At 41.3% G+C, this 27,694-nt stretch overlaps 1 protein-coding gene across 1 annotated transcript; it reads left to right on the forward strand.

Moving 5' to 3' along the window:
• Positions 1 to 1,832: 1,832 nt before the first annotated feature.
• Positions 1,833 to 27,694, forward strand: ttll4 (tubulin tyrosine ligase like 4). The gene is made up of 20 exons (XM_015400317.1): positions 1,833 to 2,735; positions 4,089 to 4,491; positions 4,727 to 4,868; positions 4,949 to 5,025; positions 5,614 to 5,671; positions 12,902 to 13,020; positions 13,100 to 13,210; positions 14,248 to 14,324; positions 14,410 to 14,604; positions 15,701 to 15,783; positions 15,863 to 15,991; positions 16,071 to 16,193; positions 17,512 to 17,610; positions 18,507 to 18,641; positions 18,715 to 18,852; positions 18,956 to 19,049; positions 20,114 to 20,324; positions 20,596 to 20,663; positions 25,062 to 25,129; positions 25,723 to 27,694. The coding sequence occupies exons 1-20, from the start codon at positions 2,229 to 2,231 to the stop codon at positions 25,883 to 25,885; spliced, it is 3,000 nt and encodes a 999-aa protein (XP_015255803.1). The 5' UTR covers positions 1,833 to 2,228; the 3' UTR covers positions 25,886 to 27,694.

Raw genomic sequence — 27,694 nt, forward strand, 5'->3', positions numbered from 1 at the left:
CTGCTGCCTGGTAACAACACAGGGTTAATATGGTGTCCATTTATAAACTGGCACTTTCTAAATAGCTTTGGAGTTTTTGGATTGCTTCAACAAATAAAACAAACAACATGAATACAAAGTAGTTTTTTGTTTATGATTTTTTTTCTAGTTTACCTTACAGACAAATCGTCTTCTCTGCATTTTTGTCGTAAAATCCCTTCTTCTACCTACAGAGGCCAATCCTGAGAGAAGAACAAACAGCTCCTTCTGCGAAACAAAAATTGTCCAACAACAAAAATAGTCTTATCTATTCCATCAAAACGAAAACGTTTGGATGTTATTTAATCTCACGTTTGCTATATTTAGTTGTTTTTTTTATATATATATATTAGTTTTGTCTTTCATCTCTGGTTTATTTTACTCAAATTACCATTCTTTACCAGTGGGCGGCAGTATCGTCACATCTCTGTGGGCTTAATACCAAGAAGAAGAAGAAGGAGCGTCTAGTTAATCAGAAAAACAGAAGGGAAGAAATAATAAATATCAGATAGAGAGTGGGACATACCGATTTATATGATAATTTATATTTAAAAGGGAGGAAAAATAATGATAAATGTGAAGGATGTGGATAGAAACAAAATGTAGAATACAAACTGTAAAACTTATAAACATGAAATTGAGAAGAATGGTTGGAATGACAGACCAAGAATGGAATCTTAAAGGAATATTTGTAAAGAATATTTACAGATTATGGAAAGCATTATTTATTAATCTTTAGAATACAAAATAAAAAAATAAAATTTGATAGATGTAAAGTGATGCTGCTACTCACTAATGTCCAGTAGGCGGCGGTATGCACCTTAAACCTGCTTGCGATCCGCCATCATAGAAAAGAAGAAGAAGAAGTGTCTATTCGGTTGTGGCGGCGCTGCTCTCGCGCGGCTCTTTTCTGATGCTTAGCAAACTCCAGCTAGTTACCTCCCTCCACACAAATGGACTAAAATGCCCGGAACACCGCTGCAAATCAAGTCAGTATGTAAATGATCTTAATAACCGCTACAAAAACCAGTTGTTTTGGAATTGTGAGACGCTTTAGTGATTCCTGGGATCGGTTGATTCTGTGTGAGATTGTTGCTAGGCTAACTTCCCGGTGAATCGGTAAACGGACAGAGGCTGACACGGGAACAGAAAACAGCCAAGTGGTTGATTCATCATTAAATTTACAAAAATGGATTCTCCTCGGGATGTAACGCCTTAATTTACGCGAGCTAATAACATTTTACGTAGTAAAATATTTTGTTTATGAGCTAAATTGAAGCTAGCGGTGAACACACACGTGAGACTGCCCCCTACCCCGTCCATGAGTCACATCTGGACAGCTGGAGGCCGAAAGCTGCGTGGATAAGAGGCAGCTGGACGTGGTGGATGGCAGGAGCTGGACTCAATGATCCAACAGAACAGAGAAGAGGCAGCAGAGGGTGGAAGGGAAGCTACACAGCATGGCTTACTGATGGCTTATTAAAGAAAGGAACTGGAAATGTTCTTGCACCATTAATATAGAAGAGAGGGAGGAATGAAAACAGAAAAAAGTTCCTTGATATAGTAAGGAAGGATGTAACAGATGAGCATGATGTTAGGACTATAATCTTCACCAACAGGCCACTGATTGTTTACTTTGTTAGATGGTGAAACAGCTCAGATCCAGCCAGATTAACTTTGTCCTTCAGTTTCTATTTGTTTTTGCAATAAAGGTTATTTATTTCCTGTCCTTTTCATGTTGTGTAATTACCTGCTTAACCCAATGTCTCTCTGTTTAATGTCAGGCCTTTCAACCCATTTTCTTTCTTTCAGTACTGAAGCTGAGCTGTGACTCTTTCTGCTGTTGAAGACTTCAAGCAGAAACCAGGAACAAGCAGCAGATAGTCAGTCTGCTGCTCATGGTCTTAGCAGAATCTGAGTAGCAGTTTCACAGTTGTAACCACCTCCTAAGATCTGGTGTGATGCCGTATTCGTCTCCATTCCGACTCTGAGTCCCAGGAGGAATAAACCGTCAGCTCAGACTCTTCTGGATCCCAGGAAATCTGCAGTTGGTCATTTTGGTGGCCATGATGAGCGCCGTCAGTCATGAGTCATCAAGAACTTGTCCATCAAGTTGTAGTTGATGTTTTAGGTCCTTCCTGCTAAAGGAACCCTCTGAGCAGGGAGTCTTTATTTATCTGGAAACATCACGGACTTCTGCAGCAGCTCCAATGCCCACCAATCAGTCGTTACCCTGGGGGGACGGGAGTCTCAGGGCATGTTCTAGTGCACATAGTGCCCCCGCCGCTACCCTGGTTTCTAGTGCAGCCTTTAAAGGTTCTTTCAGATACCCTCCCCTGGAGCTCCACAAGGCTAAGAACCAGGACGAACCTCTGTCTTCTACTGCTGTTTCATCCCTATCTTCATCATACTGTCCTCTCTGGGAGAAAGCAGGAGGGTACAGTTCAAACACCTGGAGTCACCATGTCGAATCAAGGGGGTCGGGTAATCCGGCAGAGCAGCAGAATGGAATTCAGAGAACGTCGAAACCAAAGCAAACTGTCAGCAGCGTTGTTTCTGAAAAAGTGGAAGCCCGAACCCTTCAACTTGGAGACGGATCAGCGTTTGAGGGCAAACAAAGTTCAGCAGATGATGTTCTACTAGAGCTTTCCTCAGGAGGTCATAGAAACCTGCTTGTTGGCGGACATGCCACCGTGCAACATAGCACTCTGCCATTGGTGAGTGGGTTTAAATACTGCACTAAGGGTAGCGCTGCATTTGGTGATGTCTTTCCTCTACTGCAGTGCTTTTCAACCCTGGTCCTCAAGGCACACTGCTCTGCATGTTTTGGATGTTTCTGAGCTTCAGCACACCTGATGAAGGTGATTGCAGTTCAGCAAAGCCTGATAATTGCTATCAATTGATAAGAGGTGTGTGAAAGCTGGGAAACATCTAAAACATGCAGGGCAGCGTGCCTTTAGGGCCAGGGTTAAAAAACACTGCTCTACTGTGCTTCTTTCATAGCTGAAAGCTTGACTCGCAGTCTTCTGATCTCCATTATTGATCTAAAGGCACTTTCTATATGTTGGAAATATGAGATCAAATCCACTTTTCACGCAGAAATCGATGCAGACTTCCAGCCACTGATTATACAGAGAATTAATTAAAAAAAAATATATTGCTCTGCATTTCGTTGTGAAACGGCTGCATTATTTTTGGTAAGAACTAACAAAGGAAGGCCAACTTTAAAGGAAAAGTCCGGTCAGCAAGGAATAATCAATGGGTCATTATTTATACCTAAAACTGATACGTACACAGTGATTTATTGAATTTAGCGTTAATCAGTAGACTGTTGGCAGTAGTGTTCTTCGACAAACATGAATGCCTCCAGTAAAGCACATTCAAATGAAAATTACTCTTAATTAAAAATACTTATAATTTATTGAACAGTATGGAATAATTTAATATTTAAAGTACTTCCAGAAGTTTGAAATCTGAATATGAGCTGGCTTTTCCTTTAAGGATTTTTTGGCTCTCTAATTATTAATCAAAAAAGATAATTGAATGATTGATTTTTTTAAATAATCGTTATTTGCAGCCCAAATAAAGACCTGAATTTGGCTCCTGTCGTCCCCTCTGAGTCATTTCCTGCCACTAGAACGGCTGGATTTCTGCCATAGATGTTGTCTTGCATCGAAGCCAGAAAGTTCAACTGTGGCGTGATCTGAGCAGACATGACTTATGGCAAATTTAAAAAGAGCTTCTCATGACTTTCTTCTGTCCTTCAGGATCAGATTCCGGAAGTAAAAAAAATAATAACTTTATTAGTCTGATGCTGTTTGTTCTTTAATATCATCTTAACAAAACCTTAAATGCCAGAAGCTGATCAGTAGGATTTATAAAGAGATTAAATTACACACACCTGGACTGTATTTATTATGATTTTTTTTTTTTAATATGGCTTTCACATATTTAAGATATTTAAGTTAAAATCCCAGTGGAATATAAAAAAAGCTTAAAGGGTATATGTATTTTTGCAGGACATGTTTTCTGAATGCATTTTGACCCCTTTCTGTGTTCTGTCTCCTCAGCCTACGGCTACAGCCTGTTTCTCTTCACCATCAGTGCCTCATCTTTGCCTAAAACCTTCGAGACATCAGGGATCAAAGTTGCGGAAGAAAACCTCCAGCCACAACGGCACAAAAAATGAAACAAGAAGCACAAAGAGGCAGGTGATTTCTCCACGGAGGAGCCATTTGGCTAAACTGGCAGCGAGGCGCAGCCAGACACCAGCACCTCATCTATCACAGACCTCTTTAAACAATCAGCTGCTAGTGAGAGGTGGTCCTCCAGCTGTCCTGGCAGCAGCTACCAACAACAAACCCCAGGAGGCTGCATCACCGCCACAGCAGGACTCCTCTTCCTGCATCGTCCGCCCAGCTGTGCTCTGTGACGACCTGCAGCTGCAGCCCACAGAGCTTCATGCTGATGAAGGTAATCGGTTTGAGTTGATGTTTAAAAACCTGTATACGTGAACCAAGGATTACAGATCCAAGCTTATAGCTGTAACCATTTAAAAAAAAAACAAAAAACAAACAACTACATTTATAAAGTAAATATTCCGTTTACTGGTCATTTAAACATGATATTTATGTGATTAAAAACATGAAACCAACCAGCCTCGCTGTCCTCTAATTGACGTCTCTACTTGACTCTGATCCTGGGACAGATGTGGCTTCGTGTCCTGCAGGAGCTTTAGTCGGCTCAGTGACAAATCAGATTTCAGCCATCCACCTCACCAGGGAAGGACGACCTTCCCCCACTTCCACTCAGTCCTCGTCCTCCTCGATGACAGAAGAGCAGCTGATGGGGTAAGTCCACCATTTTTTTTATTTTTTGGGTTGGGGGATTCTTTAAGTTGGAGTATTTCACTTTTGGCTTGTGTTTCCAGCTCAGACTGTATGATGCAGGTGGATGGAGTGGAGGAGGAGCTTCCAGATGAACTGGAAAATGCCTGCAGTGATGATGGTGAGACCATTTCAGTTCAGTTTATTTCTATAGCGCCAATTCACAACACATCATCTCAAGGCACTTTACAGTTCACCAGATCATCCAGTCAGATTGATTTTAAAGTTTTCTATCTAAGGAAAACCAGTTGATTGCATCGACTCATTGACTCGCAGGCAATACCTCACACTAAGCATGCTTGTAGCGACAGTAGAGAGGAAAAACTCCCCTTGAACAGGAAGAAACCTCCAGTAGAACCAGACTCGGAGTAGGCGGCCATCTGCTGAAGCCGACTGGGGTTCAAGGAGACAGAAGCGGGAAAAGGTTTCCATGGAAATGTTGCTCACTAGTTGAGCTTCAATCACTGCTCTATTATATTTCCATGCATCCACAAATCCTGTCAGAATGAATATTGTGAGATGGAACAAAAACCATCACTGGATTCAGCTACTTTCTGCTCCTTGAGTCTCAGATAATCTAAATTGTTAATTTAGGTTCCTCTAATTTGGCCCAGAATAAATCCAGATTTCATTCCTGTCTGCAGCTCCATACAATATGAGCGTGAGGCATAACCAGTCTGTGTCTAAGACTTTATTCTTCTGTTTCCAGATGTTTCTGAATGTTATTCCATCCATTCGTCCGCTGCATCGATCCCTCACCTCTCCAGGTAAGAGACACACACTGTTTGGTTAATCCAGGGATTATTTGAAAGCTTTTGGTCCTTGGTGAAAACACCTCCCATAAAACTGTTTTATTCCACTAAAGCCTCAGGATGAGCACAAAGGACCAGTTTTTTCCCCCCATCTTTTAGTATAAAATGTCACCAGATGATTGGTGAATAGAAGTTGTTCAGTGAAGTAGTTGGTCTCTTTGTTTTTGATGGTTTACGTGCCGAGTTGGAGCAGCATCATCTTGTTGGGATGTTTTTCTTTTGCACTGACAGGGAAGCTGGTTAGAGTTGAACAGAAGAAATCCTGAATTAAAAAAGATTTTCAACTTGAATGCCTTTTTTTGCTTGTGATGAACTAAAAACTCGAACAGGTTTTAAGGGAATTAACCCTTTATAGGGCCCTCAGTGAAATACTTTGAAAAAGAAAATTTCAAGCCAATAGTGTTATTGGATTCCAGGACCAAACCTTATTACCTTTGTAACATTCCAAAGATATTATGATGGCAAAAATGAATGTCATTGTAATAACAAGAAACGCCAACTTGCCCGAATATATAAAGAAAAATAACAAAAGTGCTTCTATAAGAAGATCTGGGAGGCTTCTTGCTGTCTGCTGACATTCAAATAATGGAGGTCTATGGCGCCCGAGGCAGAAAGGTCCATAAAAGTCCACAAAAAACGTGTCAATATTCCTCCATACTGCTCGTCCAATGTATTCCAAGTGTCCTGAGTGGGTAGCATCCAGAATTTACTCGAAACGAAGTCATTTAGAATGTTTTTAGAGCATAAACAGTAGTGTATAGGATTTCCTAAAAGCGCGCGCCTGCGAGTTCACGACTCTACGGAAACCGCGGCAGACCAAACCAGATGAAAGTGCGCATTCAGCTCGGCAAAGAACTCATGCTCTTCCTCAACACTGAAGTCCTCAGACATTTTTCTTCCGTTGTTTCTTTCTTTGCACAGGTAAACAGCACATTTCTTCTTCTACACTTGCATTATTGGCAGAGCAGATGCTGAATGCGCACTTTCATCTGGTTTGGTCTGCCGCGGTTTCCGTAGACTCGTGAACGCGCTTTTAGGAAATCCTATACACTACTGTTTATGCTCTAAAAACATTCTAAATGACTTCGTCTCGAGTAAATTATGGACGCTACCCACTCAGGACACTTGGAATACATTGGACGAGCAGTATGGAGGAATATTGACACGTTTTTTGTGGACTTTTATGGACCTTTCTGTCTCGGGCACCATGGACCTCCATTATTTGAATGTCAGCAGACAGCAAGAAGCCTCCCAGATCTCCAGATGCATTTGAGATATCAAAAAAGTACTCCAGAGTTTTGTTCAGCATGGGGGTGAGTAGAAAATGAAGGCTAATCATGTTTTGGGTGTACTATTCCTTTAACTACAGTGAACCATCGCTATAACGCGGTTCACTTTTCACGGTCTCGCTGCTTCATGCATTGTTAAACTTTATTATCAAACATAATCGATGGTGGCATGTCGGTTTATAAGGATATTTTGGCCCAGAAGAAAAAAGAGCGACAACATCTACCAATAACTATGTTCTTCTCCAAAAAACACACACATGCACTGCAGGCTTTAGAAGAAAAAAACGCCACAGAGCAATTAGGAGGCAGCGGCTCCGTCAGAACAGCAGTGAAATACTGTACTGTACATGTCAGTCACTATTTGTCCTACTGTACTTTGTATTTTTTTTTCATAATAATTTTTCATTTTCTCCCGTTCCAATCCGTCACAGCGGGGCGGTGCTGATCCCCGCAATATTAACCCTTCATTTCGTATTGATGATTAAAATTATTACTTATTTATTTATAACTATATTATTTTACAGTACAGTACAGTAGTTATTTGTAAAAAAAAAAAAAAAAAAAAAAAAAGAACAGACAATAACAACGTCTATACAGTACTTTTATTTGTTTAACAAATGCTTGGGCCTGTAAAAAGTTTTTGTTCATTGATTTCAATGTTTTATGGAGTATTTCATTGTATAATAACTTTTAAAAAAATAAAGGTTTCTACTTCAAGGATTTCGCCTATCGCGGGTTCTTTTTGGAACGCAACCCCCGCGATAAACGAGGGTTCACTGTATTCTATTCGCTTTTTTTTTTTTTTTTTTTTACAGTAGGTAATATATCATTGAAAGGCTCAACTTCATTCAAATTCCGGTAATTATTATTTCGGCCAAATGCCAAAATAAGATGTACATGCCATGTAGCAGGATCTTTGCTGAATGACTGGATATAGATCTTGTGCTTCTAGATCTGATTGGGGGTGGGGGGACTCCATTTGTAAGGGCTATGTAAGTGATCAAAAACAAATTAATTCTAAGAGGCTTTGATCCCTGATGATGAATCTAAAAGCAACCTGCCCGCTCTGTGTTCTGGAAGCCTTCTGCGTTTTACGTGAGTGTCGTAAAACGTGGGACGTTTTGATGTCCGTTGGATGGAAGATCTGCCTTTATTCAGGCGGTGTTCTACCCAGCATCACTTCCTGTTTGCTCCTCTGACACCTGTTTGAACATCTGGCCAGCTGATGGCGTTGACTCTCCTGGTCTCTCAGCTGTTCTCTGTCAGCTCATTGTTAGGAGAGGCTGAAAGTGGCAGATCATGGTGGAAAGCTCTGCTCCATTGTCTCTGCATACTGTTGTGTGTTGAGTCTCTTCTAAAACAGCCCAGATTGGGAGCGTTGTTGTTGCCTTTTACCCCTAACTGCTTTGTTCCCGACTTCATTTCCATACGCTGACTCCTCCACCTGCCTTTACTCCATGTAGTTGGAGGTCTTTGATTCTGAGGTGACGCTGTCGGTGGTGGAAGAGGTTTTAACTGAAGTCTGGAAATCGTTTTGTTATCCTGTCTCTATGACGGTCATGTGAGTATCTTTGAGCTTCTTCGTGTTCTGAAGATGTTAAGGACTGCGGTTTTAAAGGAAAGGAGCTTTTGTTGTTGTGGATCTGCCACTAAGTGACTGTTTGAAGAGTCAGATTAGACCTGCTGTTCCATCAGTCCGTCCGCTGACATTTAATCCTTCCCAGCGTCGTGTTTCAGACATGTAGTTCACCTTGTGTTACAAAGTGGACCAGTGACCTGATGCCTGATAGCGGTAGTTAAAGGTCACAGAGTGCACCTGTGGCTTTGTGGTTCACTTTGTAAAATAACTTCTTGGACCTTGTTGATAAATCCGCACTTTAACATTAGCCACTTAAAAATAAACTGTATTCTACACTGTTTTATTTAACACCTAACAGTCCATCACTGAGTGACATAATCCCTCCTCCTTTCTAAAAGGACGACTCCTATCAGAGGTTTTCTGGCAGATGTCCAATCAGCGGTTGTTGTAAAGCTCTGAGTTTCATCACTGTCGCTCATGTTTACAGAAAATCTATCTAAAGATTGTATTTCTATGACAGAACAATTTAGAGGAAAAGCTCCGATTCACTGGGTTTCTTTGGATTTGGTCAGGCAGGCAGGTTGCTGTTGTAAACAAACCAGTGGTTTTAATCTATTTAAATTATACTGGTTTATTTTTGTTTACATAGTGGGGCTGAAACGGTTAATCGATGATTAAAATAATCGTCAAATAATCAGTAATGGATTAATCGTTAACTGCAATATAGAGACTGTAAAAGATGCCTTTAGCTGATTAGCAACCCACGTAGAGCAGTGATTATATCATGATTGTAAAAAAAATATGTAAACATTTTGCATTTAAGATAAAAAAAATATGTCAATAGGCTCAATCCAAAACTCAAGGGGAAAAGTTTTTGTTTCACTTGGATTGATTTGGTAAAAAAATAGGGATGCACTATATTTATTGGACCGATAAAATATCAGCCGATTTGGCTGAATTTCTTTTTACTGGCTCAATACGTACATTTTTTCAATTAAAACTAGCCAATAAATCAATTAAATTCTGACTAATTTTATTCAGGCAGAGCTGCCCCAAAGCGAGGTTTGGAGTGCCTTACTAGCAGGAGTCAAGCGTGGCTCCTTAATTATCTGACTGTTAATGAACAAACATGTCTTGTCATGTTTTTTTTCCCCCCACGGTTTGCAAAACCTGTTCCCTTTCCTTTCTAAAAGGACCGACTCCTATCAGAGGTTTCCTGGCAGGTTTGCAATTAGTGGTTGTTGTAAAGGTCTGAGTTTCATCGCTGTCACTCATGTTTACAGAACATTAATCTAAAGGGTGTTTTTCTATGACAGAACGATTTGCAGGAAAAGCTCAGATTCACTGTTTTTTTAAAAAATTTTTTTTATTTTGTGGATTTTGTCACATTTTTTCCTCCAAGCTCGACCTCTCTGAGTCTGAAGCATATCCAGGCAACAATGATTCTCTCACGTTGGGAGATAAAGGTGCCGAATGTTTGAAATAGCTCAGAAGACTTCAATTAGTTTTTTTTAAGAAGTTCTGTGCAGTGGGATCTAGGCGATCCCATGGCGTCCATTAGCCTTGTGAGACCATCCTGATCTCGCAAGGTTTCACTCGCAAATCAGTCTGGAGACTCTCCGTTGAAGAAAATTTGGAGCCGTTCACCAAACGAACGTCCAATCAGCGTTGGCTTTGAGGCGGGTTGAGGTGTGACACAATGAGAAGCGCGACAGTTCAGTCTAAAGAACATGGCGGCTTCAGCCGATGAAACTAGCGTTAGCGTGGCTATCGAGCAAGTTTTATCGGAATTACAGAGTATTTCTTCACTGAAAGAAGAGCAAAACACTGCTCTGGAGGCTTTTCTCAGAGGAAAAGATGTTTTTGCTCTTCTCCCGACTGGTTTCGGCAAGAGTAGCCTGGCTTGTGGTTGTGTTTTCGTCGTCGTTCTGTTAGTACGTCATATGCTTCGTTAATCTGATTGGTTTATTTGGCCCGTCTATCACCAACATAGGCCAATCAGCTAACCAGTATATTCGCCCCTTCCCAAAATTACTTCAACGGCAGCTTTCCAGATGGATATGCGGAGCAAGGTTAGGCGTCCATAGTCACGGGGGTAAAATATCCAGAACTGAGCCCAGCAGGCAGTGGTGGAAACTAAAAAAGTCCATTTACTTGATTACTTAACTTAAGTACTATTTTTGAGTATCTTTACGTTATTTGAGTAATTTTTTTGGGGTAGTACTTATAACTTTCAATCCACTCCTTTTCCAGAAAGCTTTTAGTTTCTTCTTCCTTTTGGCTCAGCTTAGATTTCTAATTTGTTTTTCTTTCTTGAAATGTAAATCCAACATGGCGGATGGGAGTTCTTAGGACTGAATCTGGACTCCACTGTTTTAGAGATTTGAACGATGTTCCACAAATGTGAGAAACCCAGGACAGATATTATTTTTACTTTATGAATTTTATTAAAACATTAGTTGTTGCCGTGTGGACAATATGTTCGACAGGATAAGTTCCTAAATCAGAGTTGTAGATTAAACCATAAATCTTTTCCATAGTGAAAGTAGGAGAATCAAGATGTTCCTGTTTTCTTTTTACTTTGAAATGAAATAATAAACTATGAAATAATAAAATAGCTGTTGTTTTTTCCCCGTCATTTTTAAGCTGAAGTTCTTTCCAGGTGGTGTAGAATCTATAGCAGGTGGTTCTACACATTAATAAATCAGGTGGTTTCTGAAAGTTACAGGTTCATTAAAGTTAATCTACACTGAAGACGTTTCGCTTCCCATCCAGGAAGCTTTTTCAATTCAAAATATCAGAATTGACGTGGAGTTAAAAGATTTATATGCTTTGAGTATCGGGCATTGCAGGCTAACAAAGGACCCAAAACGACTCCCCATTCCTAAGGGGCGGACCCGTTTTTCTGGTTCAATTAGCATGTTTTCTGAGCCAAAACACGTTTCGGCTACTATATAAAGCATCTTACTCAACACTAATTCTGAATTGAATTGAAAAAGCTTCCTGGATGGGAAACGAAGCGTCTTCACACTTGGAAGCAAAGTCCAGTGGATTGTTTTTACTTTTTTTGGAATGACTATGACCTGGATGACTGAGAACCTTCACCTTCAATATTTTAACTTTAGCTGATGTTTGACTGGGTAACATTTTCTTGTAGTTTAGGAAGATTTGACCTTAAGTATCAATGCTTCCACTCAAGTACTACTGTGGAGTACTTCTTTCACCGCTGGTCCTTGGGTCTGATGGTGGTCAGACGGTCTGTGTACGGCAGCCTTGCTTCTGTTAGCGAGTCCCAAGACAGCTGTAGCTACATGTAGCTCGCCACCATCAGTGTGTCCGTGAATGAATGGAGTGTAAAGCGCTTTGGTTAAGTCTCCTGGCTTAAAAAAGCGCTATATAAATACAGGCCATTTATCATTTGTGAAAGAATGGTTCTTTTACAATTGGACAGAGGACAGCCCGTCAAACGTCTTTGCTGTCAAATGTTCCACAGTCAGCTGTTACTGGTAGCTTTAACATTTTGAAGTGAGTCTAACAGCAGTCCAGTCAAGGGATGCTCAGGAAATAAAGACCAGCTCACCATCGATTGGGTAGAAATTTCTATTGGCGTTGGATTAGCACCAGTTTAAGTAATTTCCCTCTGGGATTATTAAAGTATTTCTGATTCTGAGTTAACCGACTTAAGAGTTCAGCAAAGATAGGTCGTTATTAGTGGAGTTTTTACTTTATAAATGTCTGGCATGGAAGATTTGCCCAGGATTAAAAATGGAAAATCTCTACAAAGTTTTTAATCGCCTCCTACCGCTAGCTGAATCTAACCCCACGCGGGTTGGGCTTTAGACGAGTTTCTATCTGTTTGAAGCTAATGATCCAGGGGATGCGAGATATGCGTGGCTGTAAGAAACAGGAAATAAAGGTAAGACGCCAGCGCTGACCTCAGACCTGTGATGGTGCGAAGGTTTATGAATCTGTTGCAACCAGGCAGGTTGTGGTGACTTTAGCTGGTGAATGTTGACTGCGGTAGAACTTATTCAACAAATGTTCCCATCTCCTTTTTTTTTCCAAAGCCACTTCAAGCAAGTCTAAGAACCTTTAAAAGATTTTAGTAAGATGATTTAAATATTGTCACTTCCAGCAACCTTTCTTTATTCAATTACAAAATGCGCTTAGAAAACGTTAAGGAAGTGTATCTTCATCCATCCTCAGTGTCTGACAGTGTTTTTATTTTTTCCTCGACACATATCAGAACAGTCGGACCAAACGTGGATGTTCTCACCTGATAAGTTGTCCTTTCTCTTCTTCTCTCCTTCTGTTCAGCGTTGAGGAGCCGATGGTTTTGGAAGCAGAGGATGATCGGGAGGAGCGGCCGGCGCTCGTCCCTAGTTTGTTTCCTCTCATTCCGCCCACGCTGTACTTTGGGACAGCCAATGAGAAAGGTCAGGAGCGTCTCCTCTGTTCAGTGAAACCACTACAGTTGTTCTTTTCCCGGCTGACCCTTTGTGCTGTGCTCTGCAGTGGAGCTGCTGCCTGCTGAACAAAGACGGCTTCTCAAATGGAAGATGAGCACCGTTACGCCCAACATTGTGAAGCACACCATCACCAGGTCACACTTCAAGGTCACCAGGGGTGAGTCATCGCACCAACATATGGACCATTAGAAGTGCCTGTTGGCACACCTTCCCCCCCTCCCTTCACAAGTTAAGGGTCATTAGCTCGGATCCATTACTGTCAATGTCAATTCTCTGATCTTTAACTCTTAAGCTACGTTCAGAACGCACGCAGCAGAAGCAGCAAAGACACACGTGCTGCTTCATTTTTGATGCTGGTACAAGTTTGGTTCAGCTGAAGCATCTTTGCTGCTCTCGCTGCGTGGTTGAAAAGTGGCAGATTAAATCAAGAGTAGCTTGGCTTTTTTTAATGAATAATGCTACATTCAGACCTTAAGCACTGCTTCATATTTGATGCTTGTCCACATTAAGGTCAGAGGTCCAGTAAAGTGTGTCCAGATGCGTCTGATGCTTCTGCTGCTCCTGTGTTCAATGGCAGGGAGCGGCTTTGCTATATTTGCTTTGGTCAGTGGGTAAAAAGTAGTTTTGATATGTTTTTAAGTCAGAAAGTCCACCTGAAAACTTCATCTGTGAAGTCAGTTCATCCAGATTATGATCCTGCCATCAAATATTATTTGGCTGTCGGAGCTGCTCAGACCCCCGTACAGCGGTGGTGCTCTGTCACTGGGAATCCCGCTCAACGGCAGCCTCTGGCCGGGTTGCCTCTACGAGGTTTTCAGCTAATGTTTGCGGCGCCTGGAAGGCGTTTTTCGCGTACGTAATCCAAACTGCAGACACCAGAATAAAAAAATCGAGCATATTTTGCCGGCAGGTTTCGACATCTTAAGTTAACTTAGGCGTCCCGCGCCTCAGATGCTCAGAAGCTCATGAGGCGCTGCTTCAGCTGCTCAGACGCGCTGCAGGACATTTTGCTTTGATTGTAAACCATTGACTTTGATTGTAAACTAGCTGCTTCTGCAGCATGCGGTCTGAATGTAGCATTAGAACAGCAGCTTCTAGGTTAGATTCTACCTGCAGGCCTGGTCAGGTTCAAGCAGAACCTAGAGGGGGGTGTAGTTGGTGACGCTGTGTGACTGAAGTCTGTTGTTCATGCAGAAAACTATGACTGGCTGGGCTGCTGGGGGCACCACATGAGGTCTCCTGGCTTTAAGGCCATCGCAGAGCACCAGAAGGTGAGTCCCTGCAGAGGCACCCTCCAGCCGGGACTCCAGGATTTGCACTCACTGTTGCTTCTATTTATTATTTTTGTTTTTGCAGTTGAACCACTTCCCAGGAACCTTTCAAATCGGCAGGAAGGACCGGCTCTGGAGGAATCTGTCCAAGATGCAGCTTTGCTTCGGCAAACAGGAGTTCAGCTTTTTCCCACGGACCTTCATCCTTCCTCAGGACATCAAGCTGCTCCGGAAGGCCTGGGAAGAAGGAGGCTCCAAGCAGAAGTGGATCGTCAAACCCGTACGTTGTGCACTTCTCTAACTTTTTTGTGAATTAGTCAGAATTTCATGCAAAGGAGGGATGATCAGACAAAAGATGAAGGAGCTACAGAAAGGTGGTGGCTGTTAACAGTCAGTCCTGTTGTGTTTGATATTATTTGGGATGCCTTTATTTTGGTGAATCTGTAATTTATTTCTTTTATTTTAAATGAGGGAGCTAATTTGGCAGCAACTGGATTCACGTGACTGTAGGTTTGATACCAGAAAATCTAAAACTTTCTAAACACAAATACCAGGGCTGAAACAATTAATCATTATTAATCAATCTGACAAGCTGACAGATGGAAGCACTTACAAAAGTAATTATACCAACGTTACAAAAAATATATAAAAATTTTGCATTTAAGATAAAAATCTTTTTCATCTCTCAATATGATTTATGCTCCAGAACTCCTCAAGTGGCAAAGTTTTAGTTTCACCTGGTTTAATCTGTTAAAATCTTCTTTTTTCTATCAGATTATGAATTGATTAATTAGACGGATTACAAGAAGATTAATCAAATAGCAAAATAATCGTTCGTTGCAGCCCTAATCAGTAATGATATACATTATTTGACTTTCTTAGATGTTGCTGATAAATGAAATGGACCCTTTGCTTAATTAAACTGCATCATGAGTGTAAATGTTCACATTTCTTACCTGATAGAATTTTATTAGAGCATCAGATGTTGGATGTGATTCTAAATCTCCAGTGACTGGAAATGAGCTCAGACACTTGAACTAAACCCCTGGATCTAAACTGCTTTCATAATTGCATCTGATAGTATAAATGGGGCTATCGTTAAGACCTCTGGCCCTTTAAACACAAACAGATTCAGACATTTATAGCTCTTCATCCCTTTTTTTTTTTGTCGTGTAGATCTCTCATCTACAGAGGAGAGATAGAATTTCTCTTTTCTGCGGTCGTGTTTTGTAGTTTTTTTTTGTTTGTTTTGTTGTTTTTTTTAGCTACAAGATAAGTTGTGGCTAAAAATCAACCAGACTTGGAGTTTGCTGACTTTCTGTTGGTGAGGAAATTGTGCATCAACTGCCGTTTAAAAGACTCCTTCTGTCTTCCAGCCTGCATCAGCCAGAGGAACAGGGATCCAGGTCATCCACAAATGGAGTCAGCTGCCTCGCAAGAGGCCGCTGCTTGTGCAGAAGTAAGCATCACAGAGCCGACGGGTCCGATTTCCTCTGTAAAACACAACAGTTGTATAAGGAAACTTTTCTCTCCTGCAGATACCTTCACAAGCCCTACCTCATTGGCGGAAACAAGTTCGACTTACGGATCTACGTCTATGTGACGTGCTACGATCCGCTCCGTGTTTACGTGTTTTCCGATGGACTCGTCCGCTTTGCCAGCTGCAAGTGAGAATGATGGACATGCTGTGGCTTAACGGGGCCTGGGACTGGTGCACATTGATGTGATGCTCTGTTTTTTCTGCAGGTATTCGTCTTCCATGAAGACTCTGAACAACAAGTTCATGCATCTGACCAACTACAGCGTGAACAAGAAAAACTCTGAGTACCAGACCAACAGTGACGACAAAGCCTGCCAAGGACACAAATGGTTAGTCTACGGCTAAACTAGGAGTTTTTTTTTTGTTTTTTCAACCAAGTTTCACAATAACAATGACTAAAAACATATTCTTCTTAAAATACTAACTTTTGATTTCAATCATCCTCTCTGGGAGGTAACCTTTATTTAAAGGACAACAAAATGCTTTTAAAACATGTTTCACAATGAAAATCTAAATCTACATGGTAAATTTTTTTTTTTTTTTGCCCTTTTTGGGCTGATTCTCCAGTCGTGCAAGAATTTTTTGATAAGGCTGACTTTCAGCCTGATGGTGCTTCGTGTAGTGTACAGGGCGTAACGAGGGGCGATCATTCTCTAACAACCACCTCCCCATCAGGAATCATAAGGTCGGGAGAAAATCAAACATTCAGTCGGGCGTCATAAGGTGGTCGTGGGCAAATTGCTCAGTGCACAAACAAGTATTCTTCTTTTTCTTCCTTTTAGACGAAAACACAGAATCCTTTCCCCCCAGCTGGGATACAAGGCTTCCTGTTTGCAGGGCGGGTCACTCACTACTTGAGCTAGGCAGCTGCTTAAAAGTTCAGAACTCCTCTGTGTTTAACACTCGGACGCCCCAAAGCTACGATTTCTTTATTTTTTCTCTTAAATAATAAGCAGCTTGTGATGAATGCTGTTTTCTGTGGGTAAACAAACACAGCCATCAGGCCAAGGAACATGCGTTGCTGGTAGGATTGGAACCTACATGGGGAGACACCAATGGATTTCCAGTCCATAGCTGTAACCTCTCTCCCCAAACAACACGAGATCACGTACAAGTCGCATTTATTTGGAATCAGAATTCAGTGTTAATGCCTTCAGTGTAAATGTAGCCTAAGATACTGTGAGCTGTATAAGGAGTGGATTGGTGAAAAAAAAAATCCAGATTTTCTTTAAATTAAATCCTCCATGAACAAAAAACTGATTAATTAATTATATTTATTCATCCATCCCTAGGCTCTGTGGAAAACTGTAATGCCTGTTTGCTGTTGATAAGAGCTTCCCAATGTGTCAGCCTAAGGCTGGCTGTTATAGAGCAAATACTGCATCCCAATAATCTGAATTGTGAAAAGATTTTCTCTGCCCTCGATTCCCACATTGGACCTGTTTTTGAGTAGTCAAGATGTTAAAGCACAGATATTATCATGGAGAATAGTGAAAATGATGTTGGCTATATTCTGTCCACAATATTCTGCAATATTTTTCCTGTTTGACGTTTTCCTGACCTATTGTGGCCCTACTGTTCAGCAGAAAGCAGTTTTTCCCTGTTAGAAATGTTAAAGACGAACATGCTTGTTGTTTGTCTTCTCAGGGCCCTGAAGGCTTTGTGGCACTACCTCGACTCTAAAGGAATCGACACCAACCTGATATGGGAGAAGATTAAGGACATTGTGATCAAAACGATCATAGCGTAAGTTTCCAGTTACGGAGCGTCTCCACGGCTACCAGGGCTTCAGTGACTGCTCTGTGGTGCGATGCTAGTTACAGCCTTCAGGTTGAGAAATAATGATGCCTTTGAAGTGCATCAGCTCTGATTTGCTGTCAGCAGGTTTCTTGCTGGCGGTGGCTTTTTAACAACCATTTTTCTTCTGGCTGCGGTCTGACCTGCCCTTAATATGTTTGGTTATTGAATTCATAAACATTATGGGGATCAGACTCACTGCTGCAAATGTTAATCTTGGGCTGCATTTAACGATTATTTTGCATATTGACTAATCTGTTGATTATTCCGTTGATTTAATCAATTATTAATTGGATATCCGAAGCTTCATTAAAGAAGACTTTTTACTTAATTAAACCAGTTGAATCTAAAACCTTTCCACTTGAGGAGTTTTTTATAGAGCATATTGACAGATGCAAGAGAAAAAATTTTTTTAGAAATGTTTCTACAATTTTGGTATTACTTGCTTCTCCGTCAGCTAAAAGCATGTTTTAGAGTCTCTGTAGTCCAGTAAATGATTAATCGATTACTTTAGATCTTAATGTCCACAAATAAAGACGGAAATAATATTGTTGGTGGTTAAAAAGGAATTGTAGGGGACCAGCCAAAGCCCCTTCAAGGAAAGTGGGGAAATTTTGAATGAATGGTTACTACTGTAGTTTGCATATTAAGGAAGATATGAACTTAAAATGGAGAATAGATTGAAATAAAAGAGGGTGAGTGAGCAGAGACAAAACAAGATATTAGCTTAACTCATGAAAAGGGTTAGGGTTAGACACCTGGTAGAAAGGCTGCAAAGTTCGTGTCTTTGGAAGCTAAACAGATGCTCAAAACTCAACAACTTTCCACATGTGTTTGCTCCTCAGTTCTGAGCCGTACGTGAACAGCCTGATGAAGATGCACGTGAAAACGCCCTACAGCTGCCACGAGCTGTTTGGCTTTGACATCATGCTGGATGAGAACCTTAAACCCTGGATCCTGGAGGTCAACATATCGCCCAGGTGACACACGGATCCACGCTGCCAGACGCGTGGCTTCCTGAGCTCATCTTTAACTCTACCTCCTTCTGTTCAGCCTCCACTCCAACTCGGCGCTGGACGTCTCTGTTAAAGGGCAGATGATCAGAGACCTTCTGAACCTGGCCGGCTTCAGGATTCCTCCAAAGGAAGAGGTGGGGTCGTCCTGCAGCAGTGCCTCTAGCTCCACCAGCAGGTGAGGATGTGGTTCTACATTTCCTATTTTCTATTACAGTTCCTATTTCTTTTTATGCAACTCTTCTACAAACTTTGATAAAAATCCATGTTTCTGTTTCTAGTTTGAATGGAGGAAACAAAGAGAGGAGGAAACCCAAAACATCTTCTGATGAGAAAGTAAAACGTGCCTTTTTCCTCCAACGTTATGCCAACCAGGTAAACAAACACTGCTGTAACCAGGGAGAGTCTATGGACCAATCATCATTTAAAGGAATAGTACACCCAAAACATGATTAGCCTTCATTTTCTACTCACCCCCATGCTGAACAACACTCTGGAGTACTTTTTTGATATCTCAAATGCATCTGGAGATCTGGGAGGCTTCTTGCTGTCTGCTGACATTCAAATAATGGAGGTCTATGGTGCCCGAGACAGAAAGGTCCATTAAAGTCCACAAAAACGTGTCAATATTCCTCCATACTGCTTGTCCAATGTATTCAAAGTGTCCTGAGTGGGTAGCGTCCATAATTTACTCGAAACGAAGTCATTTAGAATGTTTTTAGAGCATAAACAGTAGTGTATAGGATTTCCTGAAAGCGCGCACCTGCGCGTTCATGACGCTACGGAAGCCGGCAGACCAAACCAGATGAAAGTGCGCATTCAGCGTCTGCTCTGCCAATAATGCAAGCGTAGAAGAAGAAATGTGCTGTTTACCTGTGCAAAGAAAGAAACAACGAAAGAAAAATGTCTGAGGACTTCAGTGTTGAGGAAGAGCATGAGTTCTTTGCCGAGCTGAATGCGCACTTTCATCTGGTTTGGTCTGCCGCCGTTTCCGTAGACTCGTGAACGCGCTTTCAGGAAATCCTATACACTACTGTTTATGCTCTAAAAACATTCTAAATGACTTCGTTTCGAGTAAATTATGGACGCTACCCACTCAGGACACTTGGAATACATTGGACGAGCAGTATGGAGGAATATTGACACGTTTTTTGTGGACTTTTATGGACCTTTCTGCCTCGGGCGCCATAGACCTCCATTATTTGAATGTCAGCAGACAGCAAGAAGCCTCCCAGATCTCCAGATGCATTTGAGATATCAAAAAAGTACTCCAGAGTGTTGTTCAGCATGGGGGTGAGTAGAAAATGAAGGCTAATCATGTTTTGGGTGTACTATTCCTTTAATGAATATTTAATTCATTTTCAATCAAAGATGAGCTTGAGTTGAACAATTTAGAAAGAAAACGACGTCACTGACTCTTCTCCTCCTGCCTTATTTAGGACTCTCTGTCATCAGTGTTGGACATTTTGACCCCGGAGGACGTCCGCGTGCTGGCAGAGAGCGAAGACGAACTGACTCGACGAGGACAATTCCAGCGACTTTTCCCTTCCCAGTCATCGTCACGCTACCTCCGCTTCTTCGAGTGTCCCCGATACCTCAACATCCTGCTGGACGAGTGGGAGCAGAAGTTCTGGGGAGACCGGTCAAAATGTGCGTGTCCAAAAAAAATATGTTCGCTCTGCTCTTTGTTTAGGTTTAGCAGTTGAATACTGAGTGCCAATTGCTGGAGATATATTAGTGTGATGACAGATAGTTGAAGCTGCATCTATTGTGCTTCAGGGGAAAACCTGAAGTTTAATTTAGAAGAGTGAAATCCTTATAAACAAGTCAGAGTGAGTCTCACTGAAACGACTATGGTAGTTGAATGGATACAGTCCTTAAAAGCTCTGAAATACCCATTTTTAATGTCTTTTGTGTGCAGGTATCAGCCTCCTGAGAGGCCTCTGTCAGAAGGGAATCCATCTTGGAACCAGTGATCCTGCCCACATGGTGAGCAGCCCCGGGTTAATCCCTCTCATTGATCGTCTCATCAGATCTGAGTTATTTAGTCAAAGAAGCTATTTTATTCCGTTTCCATGAAGGAAATGGAAATGGAACAACGCAGCAAACAAAAGACTCAGTCAAAGGGAAATATGTGAAATGTCCTTCATCCTTTCAGTCACTCATTTGATTTGCTTATCATTTTCATTAAATCAGACAATTAGAGACACACTGAGACATCTGGCATTTGTAAGATTTCCAGACTGATCAGGAAATTGAAAATCAGAACACATTTTCTTTTGATCAGTGAAAATAAACCCGTCACTGACAGCAAAGGTCTTTAATATAGAAGTTGGTTTACTGCCTGAGGGACCGTCACACCTTGCCAGCGTATGCCCAACGTTCCCGAATCTCCTAAAAGGCTGGCATACGCTGAACTTTCTATGCATTTTTTTAAATTTTGGGTGTATACATAGCATATTCATAACGATTCCAGAACTTATGTGCAATGACTGCCTAACTTGTGCATCATGCACAGCAGCCTAATGCCCATTAAATGATGCACAAGCATCATTTAAAGGGCAATAACAAACAACAAGTAAAAACGCCCCCCCAAGGGCAACCCCGCCCCAGAAGGGAGCAGTGAGGCGCCTGGTCTGCATAAAAAGATGTCTTTAATCATGGAATTAACCTAGCTGAGAAAAAAAAAAATCAATTACAAGAAAAAAAAGAAAGAAGGTTTGCAGTCACAGCAGATTCAACCAGCGGGAGATTCCATTACACTCACCTTCTTGCTCACCTTATGATGGGGATGAACTCTGGAGGAGAACTGATGCTTTCCTCCTGTGAACTCCCTTTCATACCAAAATGCTGCCAATATGCCATTAAATAGTAGCTGTAAGTGAGGAACACGTTCAATAGTCGTCTGGAACACGTCAAATACATTGATATGCATTGGAGATAAGTTCGTGATAAGTTATGCACAAGTTACTCATAGGTTTTGGATAAGCACTTAACATATGTCAACGATCAGATAACTTGCCTGGAACTTATGCCCCACGTATAGCATAAGCTCAGCGTGCTCATAACGTATACAAACGTACCCATAACTTATCCAACGTATGCCAGCGTTTTGCCAGAGTTTTCGTATTTCAGTCATTAGCTGTCTAAATCGTCAAGGTGTGACAGAGAGTCAGTTTCTTTCAGGCAGCTGTTTGTTGAAGCTGCTACCTTTTAAAAGTGAAGCTTCACTAAATCACAAGAAGCTGAAGTTATTTCAATTTTATTTCTAATAGTAAATGTGTTGATTTATTTTTACTGAAAAATAAGCTCTAAAAAGGTATTTATACAGTTTTCTAAAAGTTTTCTATTTGGTGATGAGCTTTGAGGTTGGAAGGCCTCTCTGCCATCACCCTAATCTATAGCTCAGATTCAGGTCTGGGCTGTTGCTCTTACACTAATACCAAACACTTTTTATCACATGGGAATAGGGGTGGGTATTGGCAAGGGTGTAGTGGTGCGATATGCATCGCGATACTTGGCTCACGTTACGATATCGTCACAAATTGCCATATAAAGATATATTGCTGTATACTTCCCAGCTAATATTAAAATTAAATGTAGAGATCAAAAAGCAGGTGCTGTATATTCAGTAGAAGTTATTCATCATTCAGTTATTATGTTATTTTGGTAGCCATGTTGTTTGGGATTTGGGTCACTCCGCATCTTCTACTGTGATTGCCTCTAAGCAAAAGAGCTTCAAGGCCCCATCTACCGCAGCGGGGGTGCGGAAGTAATGCATATTCACCCATTTTTTTTTTTTTTATGGGAAAAAGATTTTAGAAACTTAAAGGTATAGTACACCCAAAACATGATTAGCCTTCATTTTCTACTCACCCCCATGCTGAACAACACTCTGGAGTACTTTTTTGATATCTCAAATGCATNTGGCAAGGGTGTAGTGGTGCGATATGCATCGCGATACTTGGCTCACGTTACGATATCGTCACAAATTGCAATATAAAGATATATTACTGTATACTTCCCAGCTAATATTAAAATTAAATGTAGAGATCAAAAAGCAAGTGCTGTATATTCAGTAGAAGATATTCATCATTCAGTTATTTTGTTATGGTTATGGTTTGTTTGGTAGCCATGTTGTCTGAGGTTTGAGTCACTCTGCATCTGCTTCTGTGATTGCCTCTAAGCAAAAGAGCTTCAAGGCCCCATCTACCGCAGCGGGGGTGTGGAAGTAATGCATATTCACCCATTTTTTTTATGGGAAAAAGATTTTAGAAACTTAAGGATCGATATTATATTTATATAATATATGTTATATATATTATAAATATCACAATATATTGCCAAATCCATTTTTCCCCATTTTTCGGACTGGTTTGATAATCTCTTTATCCTTTTAGCAAATTAGTTTAATATCAACTCCAGATGGTTCAGCAGCAGCAAAACTCAAAAAAAGAGTACAGATTAAAGAGAGAATTGAAAAAGCTTCCTGGATGGGAAGCGATACGTCGTCAAACTTGGAAACAAAGTCAAGCGAAATCTTTTTTGATTTTTCTGGAAAGATTAAAGAGTCACCCCTATTTCTCCCCCCACCCCCCGCTGTGGCTCCTTGTAATGTCTGGGGTCAATATGAACATTTTGATCCCAGCGTTGAAGACACTGCACGGCCAAGCTGCTGAATATTAGCCAGACTGGTTTGATGTATACAAGACGTATCAGTCTGCTGTTAGAGCCTGACTGCGAAGGAGGGACTAACAGAGTCACAGTCATCAGGTTAGATGGCGGCGACTCATTTTGTTGTCCATGAAACATGTCAAAGTGAGAAAAGGAAATGCATCCTTTTTAAAAAGAAATCATGCTAAATACAGTAGCAGTCATTCATTCCTTACTACTCAAACGACAGCTGAATGGCAGCCCACTTCCCTGCAGCAAAATCCCCTCCAACTTCCAGCCACTGGCCTCCTACTGGACATTCATATTTCTTTACTCTGACTCCATCCTTTCACCAAATGACAGGGTCTGGCCAGGAGATGATGCTTTTCTTTAGATCTTAATGTCCACAAATCATGACAGAATATTTTAGTACAAAGATTGATGTTTAAAAATCAATTATAGGGAACCAGCCAAGGACGCATCAAGAAAGATGGGGAAAATTTTGAATGGCTACGACTGTATGTCCGTTGTTGAGGTTTTCAAGTTAGAAGAGCCTTAATTAGGACATCAGAAAGGCCAACATTGACACAGTTCGTCATTGAGTTCGCCATCTTGCTGTTATCTTAGGAGAAAGACGCTGAGAGTCACACATTTCTAAGTCCCACTTCCTCCTTTTTGATTGGTCATTTTGATTTTTGAAATGTGCTGAAAAATAAACCCAACGTACCTACTGCATAAATTAAGAGTATTACTGTGAATCTACCAGATGTATGAATCATTTTGGACTCATTTTTGGCTTCTGTGAACCTTTCTGTGCCTTTTGTGACGCTAGCTATACTAGTCCTAAGAAGGTCTTAACATTTCAATTTTAAATCCATTCTTTGTTTTAATCTATTATAAAAATTATGTTGATCCTAATCTAACAGAGAGGCTCCATTAGGCTGCTGATTATTATCATCATTATCCTCAAAGATAGTTTGTTGTTTTTCATGGTGCATAAACGGCTCCATAGTAAACGGTAACCTAGAGAATTTGATTGGTTTAGTAGATTTTCATGGTCTGTTACTTCTGTCCGTTTTTGAGAAAATTAACTCAGAGCTCAAGCATTGGATCAGATTGGTGTAAGTAGATCAGGGCTTTATGAATGTTGTTTTTCAATGTCTCCTGATTGGTGCAGACCTGTTGATAATCCATCTGTGCTTAAACACGATTTCTGTTTCAAGCAAATTTAATCAAGACCCAAGCAGACAGACCAACATATGCTGGTTGTAAATGGTTCTGTGAACCATTGCAAAACTCCATTCTAGTTTGAAGTAAAGTTGTTCAGTCTGAGCAACTTTACTTCCAACAAGCTCTATGTTTGGTTTATAATAATAATAATACAAGTAATAATAATTGAACTTTATTGATCTCCCATTGGATAAATTTATCTCTGCATTTAACCAATCCCCTTTCGGAGCAGTGGGCTGCCATTGTGTGGCGCCCAGGGAGCAGTGTGGGATTAGGGTTTTGCTCAGGAACCCAGAGTTCAGGCTGTGGGGATCGAACCGGGTACTTGCAACCTTCTCAGAGCACAAGCGCACTGCTCTAACCCCTAGGCCAACTTTCCCTCAGTTATTATTGAGTACAGAACGCAGTCAGTGTGTGGATCCACAGAATGACTGAGATACATCTTGGACACAAACTACAGTGAGACCAAGAGGAAAACGTGTTTCTCTCTGATTGTCTCTGCAGTGGTCCAAGAGCCCAGGAATCCCCCCCAGGACTGCCCCCCGGAGGCTACCGAGTCCATCTAGATCCAGGTAAACCAGCTCTTCATGGTCTTCATCGCTTTGTGTTTCTGGAAAGTTCAGGAGACGGCAGCTATGTTAGTAGAGCCACCTGATTGTTTTTTTTGTTTTTTTTCCCTCTATTTAGGTTTTTTAATCAACCAATGGAACAGAGCCATTACTTTAGCCAATCAGAAAGAGAGTAGAGCAGATTTTAGCAAAGCGGACCCCTGTTGGTCGTTTTTTTTTGTGTTCTGTCATTTAAACATTTTAGAAGAACATGACAGACGGTTCACAGGTGACATGAATGAAAATAGTGTTTGGAAGTTTTAAAGTTTCATCAGAGGGGAAAAAACAAACCTAAAAAGAAAATATCATCTTTGATCAGTGTTAAAGCCCCTTTCGCTCCTTGACGATTTAGCCAGCGAAGATCCTGACTTCCCAGAATCTTCTAAAACGCTGGCATGCCCTGAACTTTCTTTGTATTATTTCAATTTTGGAAGGAAACATAGAGTATTTACAACGAATCCAGAGGAAAAATGAGGGTTTAGCCTCACAGAACCACCACAGAAGAGACTTTTTACCTGCAGAAGTACCTGACCCTCATTCTTTCTGTCGATCTGCAGGGTGGTGGTCAGTCATCAGACCAACGCCTCTGATGAGGATCGCTCAGACCCCGAATCAGCGTCGGTCTCCTGTCAGTCCGGCTCCCAAAGTCCTGGATCAAGTATGACCAGCAGTGCCTATGCCAGCCCTCAGCACAGCCTCACCCAGAACCGGCTGTCCTAGAACTGACAGAACCCTGGGTCCATGGAGCTCCTGCGCAAACCGCCCTAATCCAAGAGCTGGGGGTGTTGTCTGTTTAATTTAAACAGACTGCCAGCTGATTTGGCCTTTGGAAAAAAAAAAAAAAAAAAAAAAGTTTTTCTTTCTGGTATTTAGTGTTTTCATGGTGCCTCAAAATGTGGGTCATCCTACTTTAAGGGAAGATGACTTGATGACCCAGCTGCAGTGGACGCAATCAGAGCTTCAGAACATGTGGTCTCCTTGGATCAGAACTTTCCTGCTCTGATCCGTTCCGTGTCCCATCAGTGGAGAAACATGAACTTATGGTAGATTTATTTTGCTGACAAACGTAGGAAGCAAGCTTAAAGATCTCAAGTGGTCGCCATGGTAACGGGAGGTGAGAGGATGCAGACAGAGTTCAGATTCTGCCTGGTAGAGTCTGCGCTGCTGTGTATCCTGCTCTGTAGACGTTTTTTCAGAAGGAGAAATCACTGTGATTATCTCTCCCGAGCTGCTTAGCTCCTCACAAGGTGCCATTTTCCTCCTCTGCCTTCAAGCTGATGCCTCTGCAAGCTGAGGACAGGAAATGCTGGGCTCCTGTATTACCGAAGCCTTTTAGGAGCTCCACCTGTTCTGCTTTGAATCTAACATGTTTGAAGACGGCCGTTTATTTGAGCCCATTGTGGTTCTTCTATTTGGGTTTCAGATGGACGTGCTAACTTCCTATAGCTGTCATGGTGAAGGGAAGCAGGAAAACGGCGGGAAACCAGCCGTTCTGAGGCCCCCAAACTAAGGATGCAAAAAGCTGAACTAGTGCTGATTAATGTCTGCAACAGTGTTTACTACAATTAAACATTTTTAAAAGTTTTTTTTTTTTTTTTTGTCACATTTTGTTTTGTTTTTAACCCACTTTGCACACGACTGGTTTCTGGTTTTGTGAAAGCTGCTCCTCCTCAGCAGAACTCTGAGGACAATGTTTAATATCATCGCAGAACCAAAACCAGTTTTCACTGATTAAAAGTCAGACTGGAGTGACGTGGCGCTGCCATGTAGTTACACGTGACGGTCACGGGGGGCGCTGCTGCACATTATTAGAGAATTTTAACCATCACCTGCCTTAGAGTTGTGCCTTGTGTTTTGTTCCAGTGACTCACAGAAAAGGGTGTCTAACATCAGGGAGTTTCTTGCTTGATAAACTATTTGAAGTGGTTGCTTAGAGTCAGCAATTCCCCAGTTTGGGGTCTAAACTACTTTTGAACTGACAAGTGTGGAGTATTAAGACCTTTAGTCATGAAAAACACAAAATATAGCATTTCAATAAAAATGGTACTAACTTCCTGCATGGGAGATAAAGATAATATCTTAAATGTTTATTGACTTGGGCGGTGAGGGTCATGAGTGTGTTATGTGGTGGGAAATTTAGAGGTTTGAGTCATCTGGTTAGTTGGTGCAGTGATCATCTCTGCATCTCTTCCTCCACGCTGCCAGCAGGTTCTTTCTAAACTCCCACTTATTCAGTTTTTTCTAATAACAGCTACAGATGTTTGCACAGAAAAGCGTGAATGGGCTTTAAATCTACCACCCCAGTGTGTGTCGAGCTGCTGTTGATTAAAAAAAATAGATTTGCTGTATAGATTGGCCACCGCTGTGTGACGGGAGCTGTGACGCTCTCAGCTCTGTATTACTGATGATGGATCTCCTCTGGATCCGTTTTCAACAAACCTTGTTTTCTTGATCAAGGCTGTTGTAAATGCTCAGGATTATAAAGAGAAAATAAAAGTTATTTGTCATACGAGTAAAAATTTGCGGCTC

Source organism: Cyprinodon variegatus, unplaced genomic scaffold (assembly GCF_000732505.1).
Source record: "Cyprinodon variegatus isolate N-32 unplaced genomic scaffold, C_variegatus-1.0 Scaffold1092, whole genome shotgun sequence".
NCBI classification, from domain to species: Eukaryota; Metazoa; Chordata; class Actinopteri; order Cyprinodontiformes; family Cyprinodontidae; genus Cyprinodon; species Cyprinodon variegatus.